Here is a 14,860-nt window from a genome sequence, read left to right on the forward strand (position 1 = left end):
CTGGACATACTGATCAATTGGCCCTTTTCAGAAAGTGTTCTTTGACCTCTGACCTACATCTTTCTATTGATGAGTAGTTAAAATGTGCACCTTAGAATTGATGAAACATTGTCTTTCTTTAGGAAAACAATACACTGAAGTTAATCCCAGTGGATTAAGATGTTAAGTAGAAAACAGAAAATACGAGAAGAGAACACTCATAATTTCCTGGTGAGGAACCTTTAGAAAGTGGCATCAAAGTCATAAATCACAGTGTATAGCAGAGCTTGCTTGTTCTGTGTCCCGGAGACATCACATGTTAAAGGCTCAGGGTCCTCCTGGGCTTGCGGGTGCCCCGTGGGCATTGGGAGCCGCCCCGTGGGCATTGGGAGGCCCTGGTTCCCCAGCTTTGTGTGCTTGGCTTAGAGAAGTCAGCAGAGATTCAGATCCTGCACCACCCCCGCATCCTTACCCTTCGGGGGTCATGGGGCCTTGCAGAGAAGGCCCCATTGCAGCCATGGTTGAGGTCCTTGTAATCATGTGCTGTGCTAAAGCTGGCAACTGTCCCCTGCTCCCTGCCTCAGGTTTAGGGCCTCTTGTTGGGGTGGGTGTCCTGTCCTCTCCACAGAGTGGACCCTCTGCCCTCACAGTCCAGGACATTGCCCCCACTTGCAGTGCCATCTGCCTCCTGTCCCTTGGGGGTACCACTTTCAGTGACACTCCTCATCTTTGACTTGCTGTCCTGTCCCTCTTTTCCACGCTAAGACCCGAGCTGGCAGGCCCCTGTCCAGTGCTGTGTCTTGGTGCCCAGTGCAGGACTGAGCACGTGGGTGCGCATGTGTGGAGAGGGCTGGGGAGGGTGAGTGACTGAATGGATGAAGTTGACTCTGCGCTGAGCAGCCCCTGTGCACAGAGAACCCCAGCACACTCCGCGCACTGTGGGCTGTTGCCCTTGGCTTCTCACTTGATTTATAAAAAGATGACATGGCAAAGAGAGTCAGACCGAGATTTCATCCAGTTAATCCAACGCTGTTTCCTGCTACGTCTAGAGTTTGACCAGGAGCAGCCCTGGCCTGGCCCAGGGCAGGGGCCCCTTTCATCATGGGCTTATGTCACCCGCTGAAATCCTGACCTTGGCCAGCGCCAGGCTCCGTGAGTCAGGGTCTCTCTGTGCCTCTGCCACCTGCCTCAGAACTGCCAGTGACATTTCTCTCCGCTTGCGTTTAGGGGAGGATTGCGGAGCTGAGGGTGCGCAGGGACCCCCAGGTGAGCCCCACGCACTGCTTGGAGGACGACGGTGATGACGATGACGATGGGGTGAGTCTCCCTCCCCCACCCTGAGGAAGAAGAGCTCAAGTCAGTGGGGCCTGGCCTTCCCCCGGGAACCCCAAAATGATGAGACTTAAAAGGTCTCTCTGAAAGATGCCATTTTGGGTACCAGGAACCTGGTAACGTTTTCAGTTGCCATATAGCATAAAAAAGAGCCTCCCCTTCCCTGGAATTCTCCATTCAGAACACACAGAATATAAAGTGAATGCTGGGTGCAAGCTGTCTGCAGGACCGCCAGTGGGTGACACAGTGGATCGCAGTCAGCAGGGCAAAAGTGTGTGTGTGCGCGCGCGCGCGCGCGCATTTTTGTGTGTGTGTGTAAGTGAGAGTGAGTGTGTGCACACAATCACATGGGACCTGAAGAGGCAAATCCCCCCTGTTCTTGGGTGTGGACACACAGGAGGACAGCCATGTCCTGAGGGAGGCTCCTGATCACAAAACCTGGCCCCGGCAGACACGGCTGTGAACAGAGGGAGGTCGTCTAGTCATGTCCCCTGAGCTGCTTTCTGTTCTGCGCTGTGTCCACTGTGTGGCCTGTATGCTGATAAGCCTCTGCAGGGCTTTTGTCCCCTGGGCCTTTTCCCAGAACAGCAACCCAGGAATAGGATGACAAGTGGAGAGAAAGGAACATGTTTCTTTACGGTTCTCTGTATGGCCAGGAGTCAAATTGATTCCCAGGGGGTCGTTCTAATTGTTCCGACCAGACGTGCCTCGCTGAGGACCCGCTGACAGTGCTCCCAGGAGGGCCGGTTCCATCTTGGCGGCCGCGAAAAGCGCTCCCCATTCTTTCTGCCTTCTCCCTCCTGCCCTGGCCTGGGATGGGTGCGGGCCAGGCGGGACCTGCCCTGGTTTGCTCCCAAGGCACTGCCGGTGCTGGAGCTTCAGTCACCAGCTTCTTCCTCGTTTCCTGTGAACCCTTCAGGCGTCAGGAGACTTCGGAAGTGGGCTGGAGGAGAGCCGGGAGCTTCTCCGGAAGGAAGAGGTGAGTAGCAGCCGAGTCTCTGCCCAGGGCCCCGCTCATCCTGGCCTGGGCTCTTCTCCCTCTCGTCTCTCGGGGATGCCTGACACCATTTTTCTAATTCTGCACATTCCTTGGGTCCCTGAGGTGACCTTGACATTCTGATTGTGCCTCCCCCCATTAGCTGGTAGGGCACTTAGGGACTGGAGGGTCTGTGGGTTGGAGGAAGGGAAAGCCAGGCAGGGCAGCCCGAGGTCAACTCAATGAGTTTCCCAGCTCACACCACCTGCGCCTGCGGGAGAGAACGTGTCTCAGGGACATCAGAGGGGCTGGGCCCCGCCTCTCCACTGTCTCTCTTACGGTGTCTTCTCCCAGGGCTTGGGCAGTCGCCCACAGAGTGACGGGCCGAGTGCTGAGCTGCCTGAGTGGACAGTTGGCACCTCTCCCCCGTGGGGCATGGGGACCCTCAGGAGTCAGGCGGCTTGTGTGTTCCTTGAGCTCTAAACCTCCCCCTCACAGACATGGGGCATTTGAAAATGTGCATTTTCACCCACCAGGCTCCTGTCTCTACCTGGGGTGCCCGGGATGCCCACCAGCCATTGGGGATGCAGAGACCCCACAAAGCCGTAGTGTCTGAGCTGTGCCAGAACCAAGGCTTGAAATGCCACGTCTTGGCAGAATGCCACATCTTGGCAGCCTCCCTTAGTAGCCTGGAGGGTCAAAGACAAACAGATGGGGTCCCTATTTAGACAGTTTCACCCTGAGCCTGTATCCTGTCCCTGGCCAGGCCCCCAGGTCAGGAACGTGCTAGCAGGCCACTGATGAGCTTGGCTTCTGACTGTCAGAGGAATTGGGTGGAAGCCTCTATGGGGCGGACGAGCCTGATCCTGGTGGGGGGTCTCCCAGCTGCAGGGGAAGGCCTGGTGTCCGGCTCTGGCTGCTGCTCGCCCACCTGGCGGTGGGGGCAGCCCTTAGACAAGACTCACAGAATAACTGTGGCTCCCACACACAGTGCCCCCAGGGAGCATGTGCCAAATGCGGGGTGGCCAGCTGCAGAAAGTATTTCGCCTGCATATTTGGACATCCACTTGCGCCCATGTCCTCAGCTCCATGGTGCCTTGGGAACAGGGAAGACCGGTTTTCAGAGAAGAGCGGCCTCATACCCTCCGGGTGGGGGCGGTGGCTGTCACCTAGCCGTGGAGTGCCTGGTCAGGGCCTTCGCCAAGGACATGTTACTGCCATACCCAGTGTGTGCAGTGAACCACCAGAGCTCCCTCTGCCTGAGGCATCTGTGACGGTGTTGACTACTTGCCCTTCTCTGTTGGGACCACAGGAAAGAGCCAGGGCTCCAGAGGGTCACCAAGGGGCCACCCTGGGCCCTGGGCCCGGGGAGTGGGCTCTCCTCCTTCCCTCACATGGGGGAGGCTGGTGGGCGTGAGGAGTTTGGTGGCTTATTGGCTGTCCAGGTGGGGCTGCCACTCGAGGGGACCCCACCCCACAGGCTGTTCAGAAGAAAACAGCCCTGGAGGGCCCTGAACGTCTTCCTGCCTGAGATGAAGTCCCAGTGGCTTCTTCTCATCTTTCTTAAAGTCTAGAAAGATCTTATTTTACAAACCAAATAAATCTGAACCTGATGTTTGCCAACATGAGCATTCTCAGGGTGCCCGAGTTTGCTGAATGACAGCCCCTTTTTCCCACCCTTGCCTTGCCAGGGCGTGTCCCTAAAACCCAGCCTCCCTGAGGCTCCGCCGGTCACTTCTCCTCCCTTGGCCGGAGGCAACCTCTCAAAAGATTCCAGAACAGAAGAAACTGAGGAACGAACCACTGTGCCTTTATTAGAAGGTAAAGCTCTTGTGGGTGGGTGTGTGTGTGTGTGTGTGTGTGTGTGTGTGTGAGAGAGAGAGAGAGAGAGAGAGAGAGAGAGAGAGACACCAGGTGAGGGAGGGGCTCCTGTCCTTCACAGACACAAGCCCCACAATGGGACCTGGGGGGCACCTGCCCAGCCCCCTCACTACCCTGTTATATTTGGGATCGACTGTGGGAAGTCAGAACAGAGCAGTGCTTAGGCCACATACGTCTCTTTCCCAGGGTTTGTTTCTTGTTTCCTTATTTCTGGGGGAATTTTTGGGACCATCGTGAGTGTGCTACCAGAGCGACGTGCCCCTGCTCAGCCTGGGGGCCGGTGGCTCGCTGGGAGGACATGAGAGAAGGTTGGGAGGGCAGAGGCACCTCTGCCCCGAACATTTGTGAAATGGGCCCACCCTGTTGTCAGCATTTGGGGTTGGGGACTTCCCCTGGTGGCCCTGGAGGTGCACTGGCCTAGAGAGTGCACAGACATGGACCTGCTGAGGCAGGGCCGGGGCATCTGGGATGCAGGGGAAATGAAGCGAGCCTTAGTCCGCTGCCGCCTTGGAACAAACTGCCGCAAATTTAGCTGCTTACAGCCTCCCTCTGTCTCGCCTCTCGGCTCTGCAGGTAGGAGCCCTACTCAGAGCTGGGAGCGGAAGGCAGGGCGGGCAGGGCCACTTCCCTGCCGGAGGCCCAGGAGAGGGTCGGTTCACTGCAGCTGTAGGATTAAGGGTCCACGTTCCTCACTGTTGTGGGCCAGGGGCTGCTCTTGGGTTCCAGAGGTCGCCCACATTCCTCCGCTCCTCCTCGGGACCCTCTCCCTGTCTTCCTCTTCTGTTTTGGGGCCTTGGGTGATGATCGGGTTGTACCCGGAATTACCAGAATAACCTCCCTTTGTTAAAGTCAGCTAGTTGGTAACCTGCCCATTACATCTGCCAAGTCCCTTCGCAGCAGTGCCTGGAAGAGTTGTCGGGGGGCAGGGGCCTCCAGGGGATGTCTGTGGAGTTAGTTCTCTCTTTACTCTTATGTCATGGTTTTAGAAAATTATATAGACATGTTTTATTTAGAAAAAAATTGACTGCTTTTTAAGTTACTGACATAATAATACGCATTCAGCGCAGCCAAATTAGAAAAGAACGAAGGAGCGAGAGCTGACTGCCGGTCCTCCGGGGTCCTGCTGTTCACGGTCTCCCCTCGGTGGGCTAAGGACGTGGTGCCGTGGCATTTGTCAGGGACGTGCCTCCCAAGGGCCCAGCCAGGACGGACAAGGTGGGCGACGTGTCTGGCCCCTCAGAGCTCTGAGCGAGGGACACACGCTCACCTGGACCTCAAAGCAGCCCAGCCGCCGCCTCGCAGTGCTGTGTGGCCTGGGCTCGCAGGCCAGGGGCTGTCTAGGCATAAAGTGTGGATCTGAGTTCTTTAGTTTTTTGCTTACGTGTGTCCAGTTTTTCCAGCTCCATTCATCAAAAAGCCTGTCTTTCCTCCCACTGAGTTTCCTTGGAGTTGCTTTGTTGAAAACCAGCCGTCTGTCTGTGTTGGTCTGTCCCTGCCTCTGCTCAGGCCCGTGGATCTGTCTGTTGTGATGAGACACACTGCCCATTGTTTCTGTGGCCTCATGCTGAGGCTGGAGGTCAGATCTCTGCATCCTCCAGATCTGCCCATCTTTGACAGACCTGCTTTGCTGTTCTGTGTCCTTTGCATTTTCTTATGAATTTTAGACTCAGTTTGTCAATTTCTGCAAACCTGCTGGGGTTTTTGTTGAAACCCCAGTGAATCGGTCAATCATTGTTGGAGGAGGGGCTTGGAATTCCCAAGAGGACTGAGTCTCCTGACCCAGAGCCATAAGCCGTCTCTCTGCACGAGCGCTTCACTTTCTCTTCTTCTCTTAGTGTTGTCTTTTCTGTTTTAATGTTTGCAGAGGCAGGGGTTTTACCTTTGCCTTAAATCATGCTGATTCTTAGAATACGTCCTTTGAGGTTCTGCCCCACACCATCAGAGGAGAGGCTGGGCTGCCCTCCTGTGGCTGACTTGTGACTCTCAGTGGGCCCTGTGGCAGGGTTGAGGGGGGAAGCAGAGGGGAGGCTCAGGGCTGCTTGGGCATCATCTACCTGGGCTGCTGCAAAAGGCAGGGCTCTGAGCAAAGCAAAGGGTGGGGGGTGGTTGGCCCCCCCTTTGGGGTGATCACAGATGCCCACACACGGACACAGCTTCACTTTCTGCTGGAAACAGTACAGGAGTCCCCCAGAGCTGTGTACACAGGTGACACTGGACAGTGCGAGCTCCTTTGGGAGTCATCTGATCCACACTGGGCTGAAGGGGCTCAAATCCCTTCCAGTCCCCAAGTTCTGCTGCTGTGTTGTCCCCAGAGCACCAGTCAAACCCCAGCCAGGGTCAGGCATGCCTCTGAACTTCCCTCAGAGGACAGGGTCTCTGCAAGTCACCCAGTGCACGTGACATCTCACATAGCATGAGTCCTGTGTCTTCTAATTGACTCAGTGATGCTGGAGTGATTGAAAGATTTTGGGGAACAGCCTCAAAGTTGACCCACAAATTATGTGTCAAGCACAGAGAGGGAGGTGCCCACCCTGCACCCAATGAGGAAATTGACAGATGGGAAAAGCAGAGAGCGGGGGCGATGGAGGACAGGGCCACACACAAGCACTGTAGTGGCATGGGCCCTGCCCTTCTCTGTGTGGTGGTGCTTGCGCCGCTCTGGGGACATGCGTGGCTCACGGCGGGGGACTGGTTTGACCAGAGCTGGCCCCTAGGCAGGATCCCTTATGGGGCCCTGGCTCCCCCATTGTCACCATTCCCCGAAAGGAAGCCACATAGGACATGCATGGGCAGGGGGTCGGGGGGGGGACCTGAATCGGGCTGTGTGTCAGGTCTGCATGTGACAAGGCTGGGTTTTCCAAATGTGACTTCCAGGTTGTCAGAAAATGTATTCGTTCTTGGGAGACGTGGCATGCAAAGTGGCAAGGGTCATGGTAATGCAGGGGACCCGCCAGTGACTCAGACAGAGAAGTGGAGTGTGTGTGTGTGTGTGTGTGTGTGTGAACGTATGTGTGAGAGAGAGCTGGAGTGTGTGCTTAGTGGGTGGGCAGCCCTGGAGGGGAGCGTGGGCCGAGAGCAGAGGCTGGGCTGCTATTCAGGGGTCTGACCTCTGTCCCCCACCTCCACTCCGCAGCTCATACCCGTCCTGGCTCAAATACAGTCACCACTTGGAACGAGGGTGTCCAGAGCCTTGAGGACGTCCTGGAGGAGGTGAGGCCCCGTCCCTGACTCAGAACCATGGAGGCTCCAGAGCAGTCAGTGCCTCTGGTTCGCTCACTGGTGACCCGGCCAAGCCCTGGGCCCACCCCGTTCCTCTGTGTCCCTGTGCCTGGTATGAGGTGGGCATGGCTGGGGGCTCTGGCCTGAGCATGGGGAACATGTGGGCAGTGATGGGGGACAACTGGACAGACCTCTGTTCATGTCAGTGTCACCAGGCTGAGCCCTGGGCATGTCCACTCGTGTCCCCTGTGTGTACAGAGCCCAGCCCAGGGCATAGGAGTGTGGTGGTGGGTGGGCAGGTAAGGGGGTGTGTGGGCCCCCCAGCCTGTGCCTTCTCTCCCCAGGGTCTCTCGGGCTCAGCAGTGCAGAGCCCCAGTGCACGGGCTATTCCTGGGCCGCAGGGACCCCCTGGAACCCCAGGGCCACCAGGGAAGGATGGTGCCCCTGGAAGGGATGGGGAGCCGGTGAGTACACATTTCCCCTTGGTCCAGCCCAGTAGGGGTTCGGACAGGAGGGGGAAAGGAAAGGGTGCAGCTGATGTGGCAGAGCAGCTGGACTGTGGGAACCCTGGGGACCCCAGGATGGTATGCACTGCGTTGGCTGCCCCCTCCCTGTGGGAGAGCTGGAGGGCGTCGGGGAGCCTGTGGGCAGTCAGCTGAGGCCAGGCCACCACGGACAACGGCAGTCAGGTGTTGGCTGGAAGGTTCTTCACCTCCACACAGGCCACCTTCCCGCGGGGGTCAGGTCTCTGGAGGGCATGGGGTCTGGGGCCAATTCCATGTCAGACGGGATGCGGCCAGGAACCCATGAGTCCAACACTAACCATTTCTTCTGCATGTTCCAGGGCGACCCTGGGGAAGATGGAAAACCCGTAAGTTTGCTTTTCTTTCAGGGCCAGATATTATCTTTGATGTTTGTGTAAGACCCTCAGGGCTTTCTATTCTGTGACACTCTTTAAGCTCAACATAGTGAAGAGATTTTAAAATGGAGCCATTTGGAAAATGCAACTTAACTTTGTTAAGAAAATATAAATCTAAAAAAAGACAAGTCTAACTGTTGGTTGAAAAATATAAAGTTATGCATGTGTATTAAGACGTTTGGCTAACTGCTGGGGTTGGGGGGAGGGGGGAAAGTACAGCTTCCAATTCTTCAAGGAAAAAAAATGCATCGCAGAGAAGCAGAAGGCTGCCCTTGGTTGGGAGGCAGCACAAGACGCAGAGCAGAAGACGCATTTGCACGCGTTAGTGCAGACTCGTCTGTGGTCTCAACAGATGCTAGAGTTTTCGTTTTAAAACGCTTAGTTTGGACTTTTAAAAATCAACATATACTGCCTCCAAGAAATGTGATAAAATGATACAACAAGGTCACAAATAAAGCTTTGGGAAGCAACAGACCAGCGAACAGTAATAGGCAAGAGGGAGGGCCATACAACAAACCCTGGACACAAAACATTCAAGTTAATGTTCCAAACAAGAGCGGGTATTTCATGTTGATGCCTGAATGATCCCTAATTAACCTTTTCATTTCACAACTGACGACAAAACTTTGCCACAAGACTGATAAGGGGTGTGAGGAAAGTAACTAACCCGTGGCAGTGGGTGCTTCCGCAGAGCAGGGACCATTCCTATTCGTCCTTTGCGGGGGGGGGGGGGGGGGAGGTGTGTGCATGCGAGCACGCGCGTTTGTGCGTGATTCAGGATTCAGTTAACAAGCTCGCTCTAACAGAGTGCATCAGCATCGCATAGTTTCTAGTCTGACTAACCCTGCACGGTCTTCCAAGCACACGTGGACATTCAGACTCCTTGAGGATGGTTTAGGCCATGAGGACCTCTTGTTCTCTTACCTGGGGAGCATGCATAGAGCATGCACCTGCGCTGCTCTCTAGCAAGGATGTCCACGGGATGTTACAGTCAGCTCTGTGCAGTTTCTCCCAAGCACTAACTGTAAGATGGGGTCATGCACAGCGCCTCGGGAGTCCAAGGTATCCACCTCCGGTCCCAACTCAGGGTCAGCTCTCTCTGCTGCTCCTCTGCTCTGCAGGGGAGCGGACATTCAGGGCACACAGCCACATAGCTGCATATCTGGTGGCTCAGATGGTGATGGGACAGAGAGAGCTTCTCCCTGACTGAGCTGCCTGCCTGTCTTTCAGGGTGACATTGGGCCACAGGGCTTCCCGGGAACCCCAGGAGACATGGGCCCCAAGGGTGAGAAGGTGAGTCTAACCTGGCTGAGACTGCGCAGGCTGCATTGCCATCTGGACCTCTGATGCACAGTGGGACTGTGCTCTCTGGTATGATGTAGCATCTTCTGTTCCCAGGGGGATCCTGGGGTTGGGCTAAGAGGACCCCCAGGACCCCGAGGGCCTCCAGGGCCACCAGGACCTTCCTTCAGACACGACAAGCTGGTGAGTCCCACCTGCAGCCTCTTCCGCTATGGGGCTCCGCCCACTTTTCCTACCTGGCCCAGGGGAGGCAGCTCCTGCCTGCGAGGCCAGGGCCGTGCTGTGGGTAGAGCAGGAGCCCTCTGGGCGGTTCTGGGCCTCAGGCAGCCTTCCCTTCAGGCTTCTTTCATTCGGTGGGGATCCCCTGTTCACTCCCTCTTTGCTTCATTGTGCATGTCCTGACTTGGTGGTGGCATGGGGCAGTGCTTAGGGGACAGCATAATTCAGGGCCGGGCAGGCCTGCCTGCTGACTGCAGGCAGGGCCGGGGCTGGGTGGATGGCACTGGGCTCCAGGTGATGGGTGCCTGGGTTTTTTTCTCTCAGACCTTCATTGACATGGAAGGGTCCGGGTTCAGCGGTGACCTGGAGAGCCTTCGAGTGAGTGAGCCGGGTGGCTGCTGCCCCACTATCTTCATGCACCAGTGAACCGTCGGGGTGCGGGGGCAGATCAGGTAGGGGAGGGTCTGCCTCTTGGCAGGTGTGCTGTGCATTATAGTTCTGTGTTTTTCTGTGTCCAGGGCCCGAGAGGTCTCCCTGGCCCCCCAGGGCCCCCTGGTGTCCCAGGCCTGCCCGGAGAGCCAGGCCGCTTCGGGGTGAACAGCTCGGTCATCCCAGGACCCGCCGGCCTTCCTGGTGTGCCTGGGCAGGATGGACACCCCGGGCTCCCCGGTCCCCCGGTAAGACCTGCCTGCCCTCCACTGCTCTTATCCCCATCAGGGTTGTCTGGGAATGGGGAAGACACCAAGCGTGCGGGCCTTGTCCTGTCTGGACACTGGCCCAGTGGGTGACCGCATGCGATGCCATTCACCTCTTGGTCCTTCAGTGGTCAGCTGACCTCACAGTGGCCGTCTCCGGGAGTGACTCTCCTGGGATCAGCGTGAGCCCCTCTGCCCAAGACCGAGTGCTGAGAGGAGCCCATGTTTGGCCAACTCAGAGCCCGGCGACTCCCCTGCTCCCTGCACTCGGGACGCAGTGGCCCGGTGTTGCCCACAGATGTCACTATTGCAATCAGGTCACAGGAACCAGGTGCACATAGCCTGGTTTCCACTTGATAATGTGCTCTGGACATGTAATTGACCAAGATGTGAAGACATCCTATTGATGACACACTGTCCCACCTGAGTGAGTGTTAGCCCCAGCATCGTGGGTGAGGCAGCCCCCTCATCACGGGTTTGCTGTTCCTCAGTTTGGTCAGCAACTGAAAAAAAAAAAAAGTTTAAAAACCGAGCAGAGCCGCAGGAGCTATCTGACCTGTGTTGCTGTGGGCGGGGTGGGGAGGGTCTCCTGGGAGCCCTAGGATTCTGGCGTGGCCTTGATTCTCAAGGAGCCTGTGGACACCCAGATCATGTGCCAACTCACCACTTTCTCAGCTCGAGTTCCCTCTGGCCCCACACTCTGCTTCCTCTCCCGCAGGGACCTCCAGGTACTCCAGGGAAAGATGGGCGACCCGGGGAGTCTGGCCAGAAAGGCAGCCTCGTAAGTCACTTCTCCAGGTGCCCAGGGTGGACGTGACCTAGAGCCACAGAGCGTGGCCACGGGGCGACCAAACCTGGGATGTGGGGTTTGTCTCTGATGGCCTCATGGAGGAGAAATGCCACAAGGGTGGCAGCACCCGAGGTTGTGGGGGGCTTTACCCCAGCAGGCAGCCATCGTCACCACCGCCATCACGGTGCCACAGCCGGGGCCTCGGGCTTCCCACAGGTCGCTTAGAGCCACCGCCAGCTGGGGCTCGTGTGGAAATTCAGGACTCATTATCACTGTTTCTTTATGACAGCTGGGCTCATGTTTTTTGAAGAATATTGATGCTTTATTTGATTTGGATGTTTTCATTTCAAGTTTCAATTTTGGTTGCATCGATAATGGACACTTTTTTTGAGGCTGCACTAACCTCTAACGGGGGCCATGTTTTCCTCCCGGTTTTCAGTGAATGAATGGCAGGGGTGCCAACCTGCAGCCATTTGGAGACATTTCCATTTGGCACCTTCCGTGAGCACTGGGCTGATTTTGGCTCAGTCAAGGGGATGCATTTTAAGGGAACCCCTCTCAGAGCTCATTGCTTTGGCCAAATGAACTAGAAGGATCGTCGTGGGGCGTTCGCCAGTCGGCACACAGTGTGGTGGGGGCGTGCTCTCAACAGCAGGGGCAGTTCTGGGCCCCCAAGACTGAGTGTCCCCTGGAGGCTCTGTCCCCTTCCTGAAACTGGGGCAATGGCAGGAACAGCCAAAAGTATGCCAGAGCCCAGAGGGGCACTTAGAGTCTTAGACACACGTTTTCTGGGAGCAGCACTCAGGGATCCCAGATCCCAGGTCCAGGAGAGAGCAAAATCAGAAACGATAAGTCAGCCTAAATGGGAAAACAGTGACCTTCTGGGCCGAATAAATGAGTGAAGAAACCCTGCGTGCTTTTCTCTTGCTGGCTGCCCATTCGTTTGTTTTTATAGTAATCATTCTCTTTCCTGCAGGGCAAAGCGGGCACCCCAGGACCTAAGGTACAGACACACTTCTGGATCTGGATTGACTGCTGGGAGGAAGTAGTCCCTGCCCCAGCGAGGGCACAGGGGTGGGCAGGCAGGCTGGGAGCAAGTGAGCTGTCCTTGGTGCTGATTATGGGGTCTGGCCAATGAGCGAGGCTGTGTCCACCCTGCCAGGAATTGCCCAGGCAGCGGGCATCACGTTTGCCCTTTGAGATCCAGAGTGGGGCTCGGATGCTCTCACACAAGGGGAGGCCACCTGGACGCGGGGCCTCGCTGTTACATCCCCCCACCCACAGCTGGTCACTGGGTCTCCACGAGGATCCAGTCCATCTTCGGGCTGGACAGGGTGGGCCTAATTGGAAACTTCCCCAGCACATCCAAGGAGCGATACCCAAAGAAACCGCCTGGAGGTGGCAAAGCTCCAGGCATGGGGTCCACTAGGAAACCTGTAGGGGACGTGAGGAGGAGGGTGACAGCGGCATTGGAACCAGTTGGGAGGAGCCTAAGGAAGAGATGAGCTCAGAGTAGACAAATGTGTATAAACATGTGTCCACACATGAGTACAGGCCCAGGGGTGAGTGAGGAAACTGTGTCATGGGATTATCGCTGGGACAAAAGTAAGATACAATTCGAGCATGCACCCAGATTCCAGCGCGTGGAAGTGACTGAACACCACAGTCAGATATTCAGATAAGAACTCAGACTTTTTAAAAAATCTCAGGTAATATGAATGAGAATTCTAGATCTCTACAATGTAATTAAAATCCACGTAGGAAACTGGTGGCGGGGGGGGGGGCGGGTAGGGGCGGGGAAGATGAAACCAGATAAAGATTTCAAAGATAAGATGAGATTTTTAAATATAAAAAAATGAAAAGCACTAAGATTAAAATCAAGAAACTAAAATGGAAGGTTCTAATAAAATTAGCTCTTGGATAAAGTGGGTGGTAAAAAATAAAAAATGGTACATACCTGTTAAAATCAGTGAGCAAAGCTAAGATGTAACAGGACAGGGCCCCACCCCCCCCAGGAGTTGGTGATGAAACATGGGTGAGGGCTGGGTGGCAGAGCAGCAGGTGAGGGCTGGGGTCTGGCCCTGGCCCCTGGGGTACCTGCAGAGCAAGCGGCGAGGGAACCCCCGCTCACTGGAGGGGTGGAGGGGCCTCTGGAGGGAGCGGAACTGGCTCAGGTTGAAGCACAGGGCTTTCAGGCGGCCCCTGGGAAGAGAGGCTGTGGCCAGCTTGCCCAGGCTGTAGAAAGGTGGACATGCTGCCCTCACGGGGCAGTGGTCACACTCGTGCCCTTGCTGTGGGCCAGTGGGCTTGGTGTCTTTCATGATCTGTTCAAAATCTGGTCATCTCCATTTACAGATGAGGAAACTGAGGCTCGGGTTAGGTGGTTATAGGGGGTGGGGCTGTGCCCAGGCACGGACTCAGCATGAGGGCCTCCCTGTCTGGGTCCCAGTGTCCCTGCTTCCCTGCGCCGGGCTTCTGCCTGGCTCTTGGGATCCTCAAGCTCCAAGCAGCAGGTCTCCATCTGAGACTGGAACCCCACATTTTACCTGACTCCTGAGTCTTGCTCCCTGTGGCTATGCCTTGTGTCCCCCTGACCCCAATCTCTGCAGTGGCGAGGGGCTCCCAAGCCTCCCCGACTCACTCTACGCCCCCCTGCCTCCTCCTGGCTCCTTCCAGCAGCATCCTCCCCACTCACTGGCCACAATGCCTCCTGGTTCTCCTTCCCCATCCACACCAGCCCCGCAAGCGCAGCGTGCTCTGTGCATGGCGCACCCCAAACCATGACCATCTTGCTCCCTGGGAACAAACGTCTCAGGCGTGTGTGTCTGGTTCTTGCTCAGTTGTTACATTTTTAAGTTGATAAAAATCCTCTAGTAAATTCAGAAGAAGGGGTGCGATCAGGTTTGCTTGCTTTGCTGGAGTGTTAACTTTTCCCTGTGGTTTGCAGATTTGTAAAAAGCTATGTAAGGAAATGTAGGTGTGTTGGGGACACAGTGGCTGCCTCAGGGTTCAGCTGACACCCACCCTGATGGCCAAGAGTGATGGCATTCTCTCTCCACCTGTGCAGGGAAGCAAGGGAGACCCTGGTCCCATTGGTGCTCCTGGGCAGAATGGCTTGGCTGGACCCCCTGGACCAGTAGGACCACCAGGGCCCCCTGGGCCTCCTGGGCCCCCTGGGCCCCCAGGACCAGGACTTCCTGCAGGGTTTGTGAGTATGAGCTGCTCCTGGTCCCCCCAAAAGCCGGGTCTGAGCCCCACAGCTCATCTTGAGATCCCACACTGACTGCCCCGTGGTGGAGTCCCCACGTGGGAGACATGTGTGGCTGGGTGGGCTCAGCAGGATGTGCTGGTTGGCCTTGGCACACAGTGAGTGTGGGGGCGTCTCCTGAGTCACATCACTGCCTGGACAGTGCCTTATGGCAGAGCCATGGGCAGTGGGAAGGAACAGGTGCACACGTCCACCAGCGGTCACTGCTCGGGGACTGTGTCCTGTGAGTGATGCCAAAGCGCTGGTCCAGAGAGACAACAGTAGAAATGAACACCATCCC

At 56.3% G+C, this 14,860-nt stretch overlaps 1 protein-coding gene across 5 annotated transcripts in view; it reads left to right on the forward strand.

The window, feature by feature from the left end:
* The window catches only part of COL18A1 (collagen type XVIII alpha 1 chain), a 78,950-nt gene that overhangs the window by 46,629 nt on the left and 17,461 nt on the right, over window positions 1-14,860 (forward strand). For all 5 annotated transcript variants that reach the window (XM_054579188.1, XM_054579203.1, XM_054579174.1 and 2 more), the window contains 13 exons: window positions 1,207-1,296; window positions 2,231-2,290; window positions 3,979-4,108; window positions 7,302-7,378; window positions 7,732-7,851; window positions 8,232-8,258; window positions 9,537-9,599; window positions 9,705-9,791; window positions 10,152-10,205; window positions 10,346-10,504; window positions 11,241-11,303; window positions 12,289-12,315; window positions 14,380-14,520. In XM_054579188.1, the coding sequence (XP_054435163.1) occupies window positions 1,207-1,296; window positions 2,231-2,290; window positions 3,979-4,108; window positions 7,302-7,378; window positions 7,732-7,851; window positions 8,232-8,258; window positions 9,537-9,599; window positions 9,705-9,791; window positions 10,152-10,205; window positions 10,346-10,504; window positions 11,241-11,303; window positions 12,289-12,315; window positions 14,380-14,520 (1,098 nt within the window). The remainder of the gene's footprint in view (window positions 1-1,206; window positions 1,297-2,230; window positions 2,291-3,978; window positions 4,109-7,301; window positions 7,379-7,731; window positions 7,852-8,231; window positions 8,259-9,536; window positions 9,600-9,704; window positions 9,792-10,151; window positions 10,206-10,345; window positions 10,505-11,240; window positions 11,304-12,288; window positions 12,316-14,379; window positions 14,521-14,860) is intronic.

This window comes from Pteronotus mesoamericanus, unplaced genomic scaffold (genome assembly GCF_021234165.1).
Source record: "Pteronotus mesoamericanus isolate MK-2021 breed Mesoamerican mustached bat unplaced genomic scaffold, CSHL_Meso_final contig_116, whole genome shotgun sequence".
Taxonomy (NCBI): domain Eukaryota; kingdom Metazoa; phylum Chordata; class Mammalia; order Chiroptera; family Mormoopidae; genus Pteronotus; species Pteronotus mesoamericanus.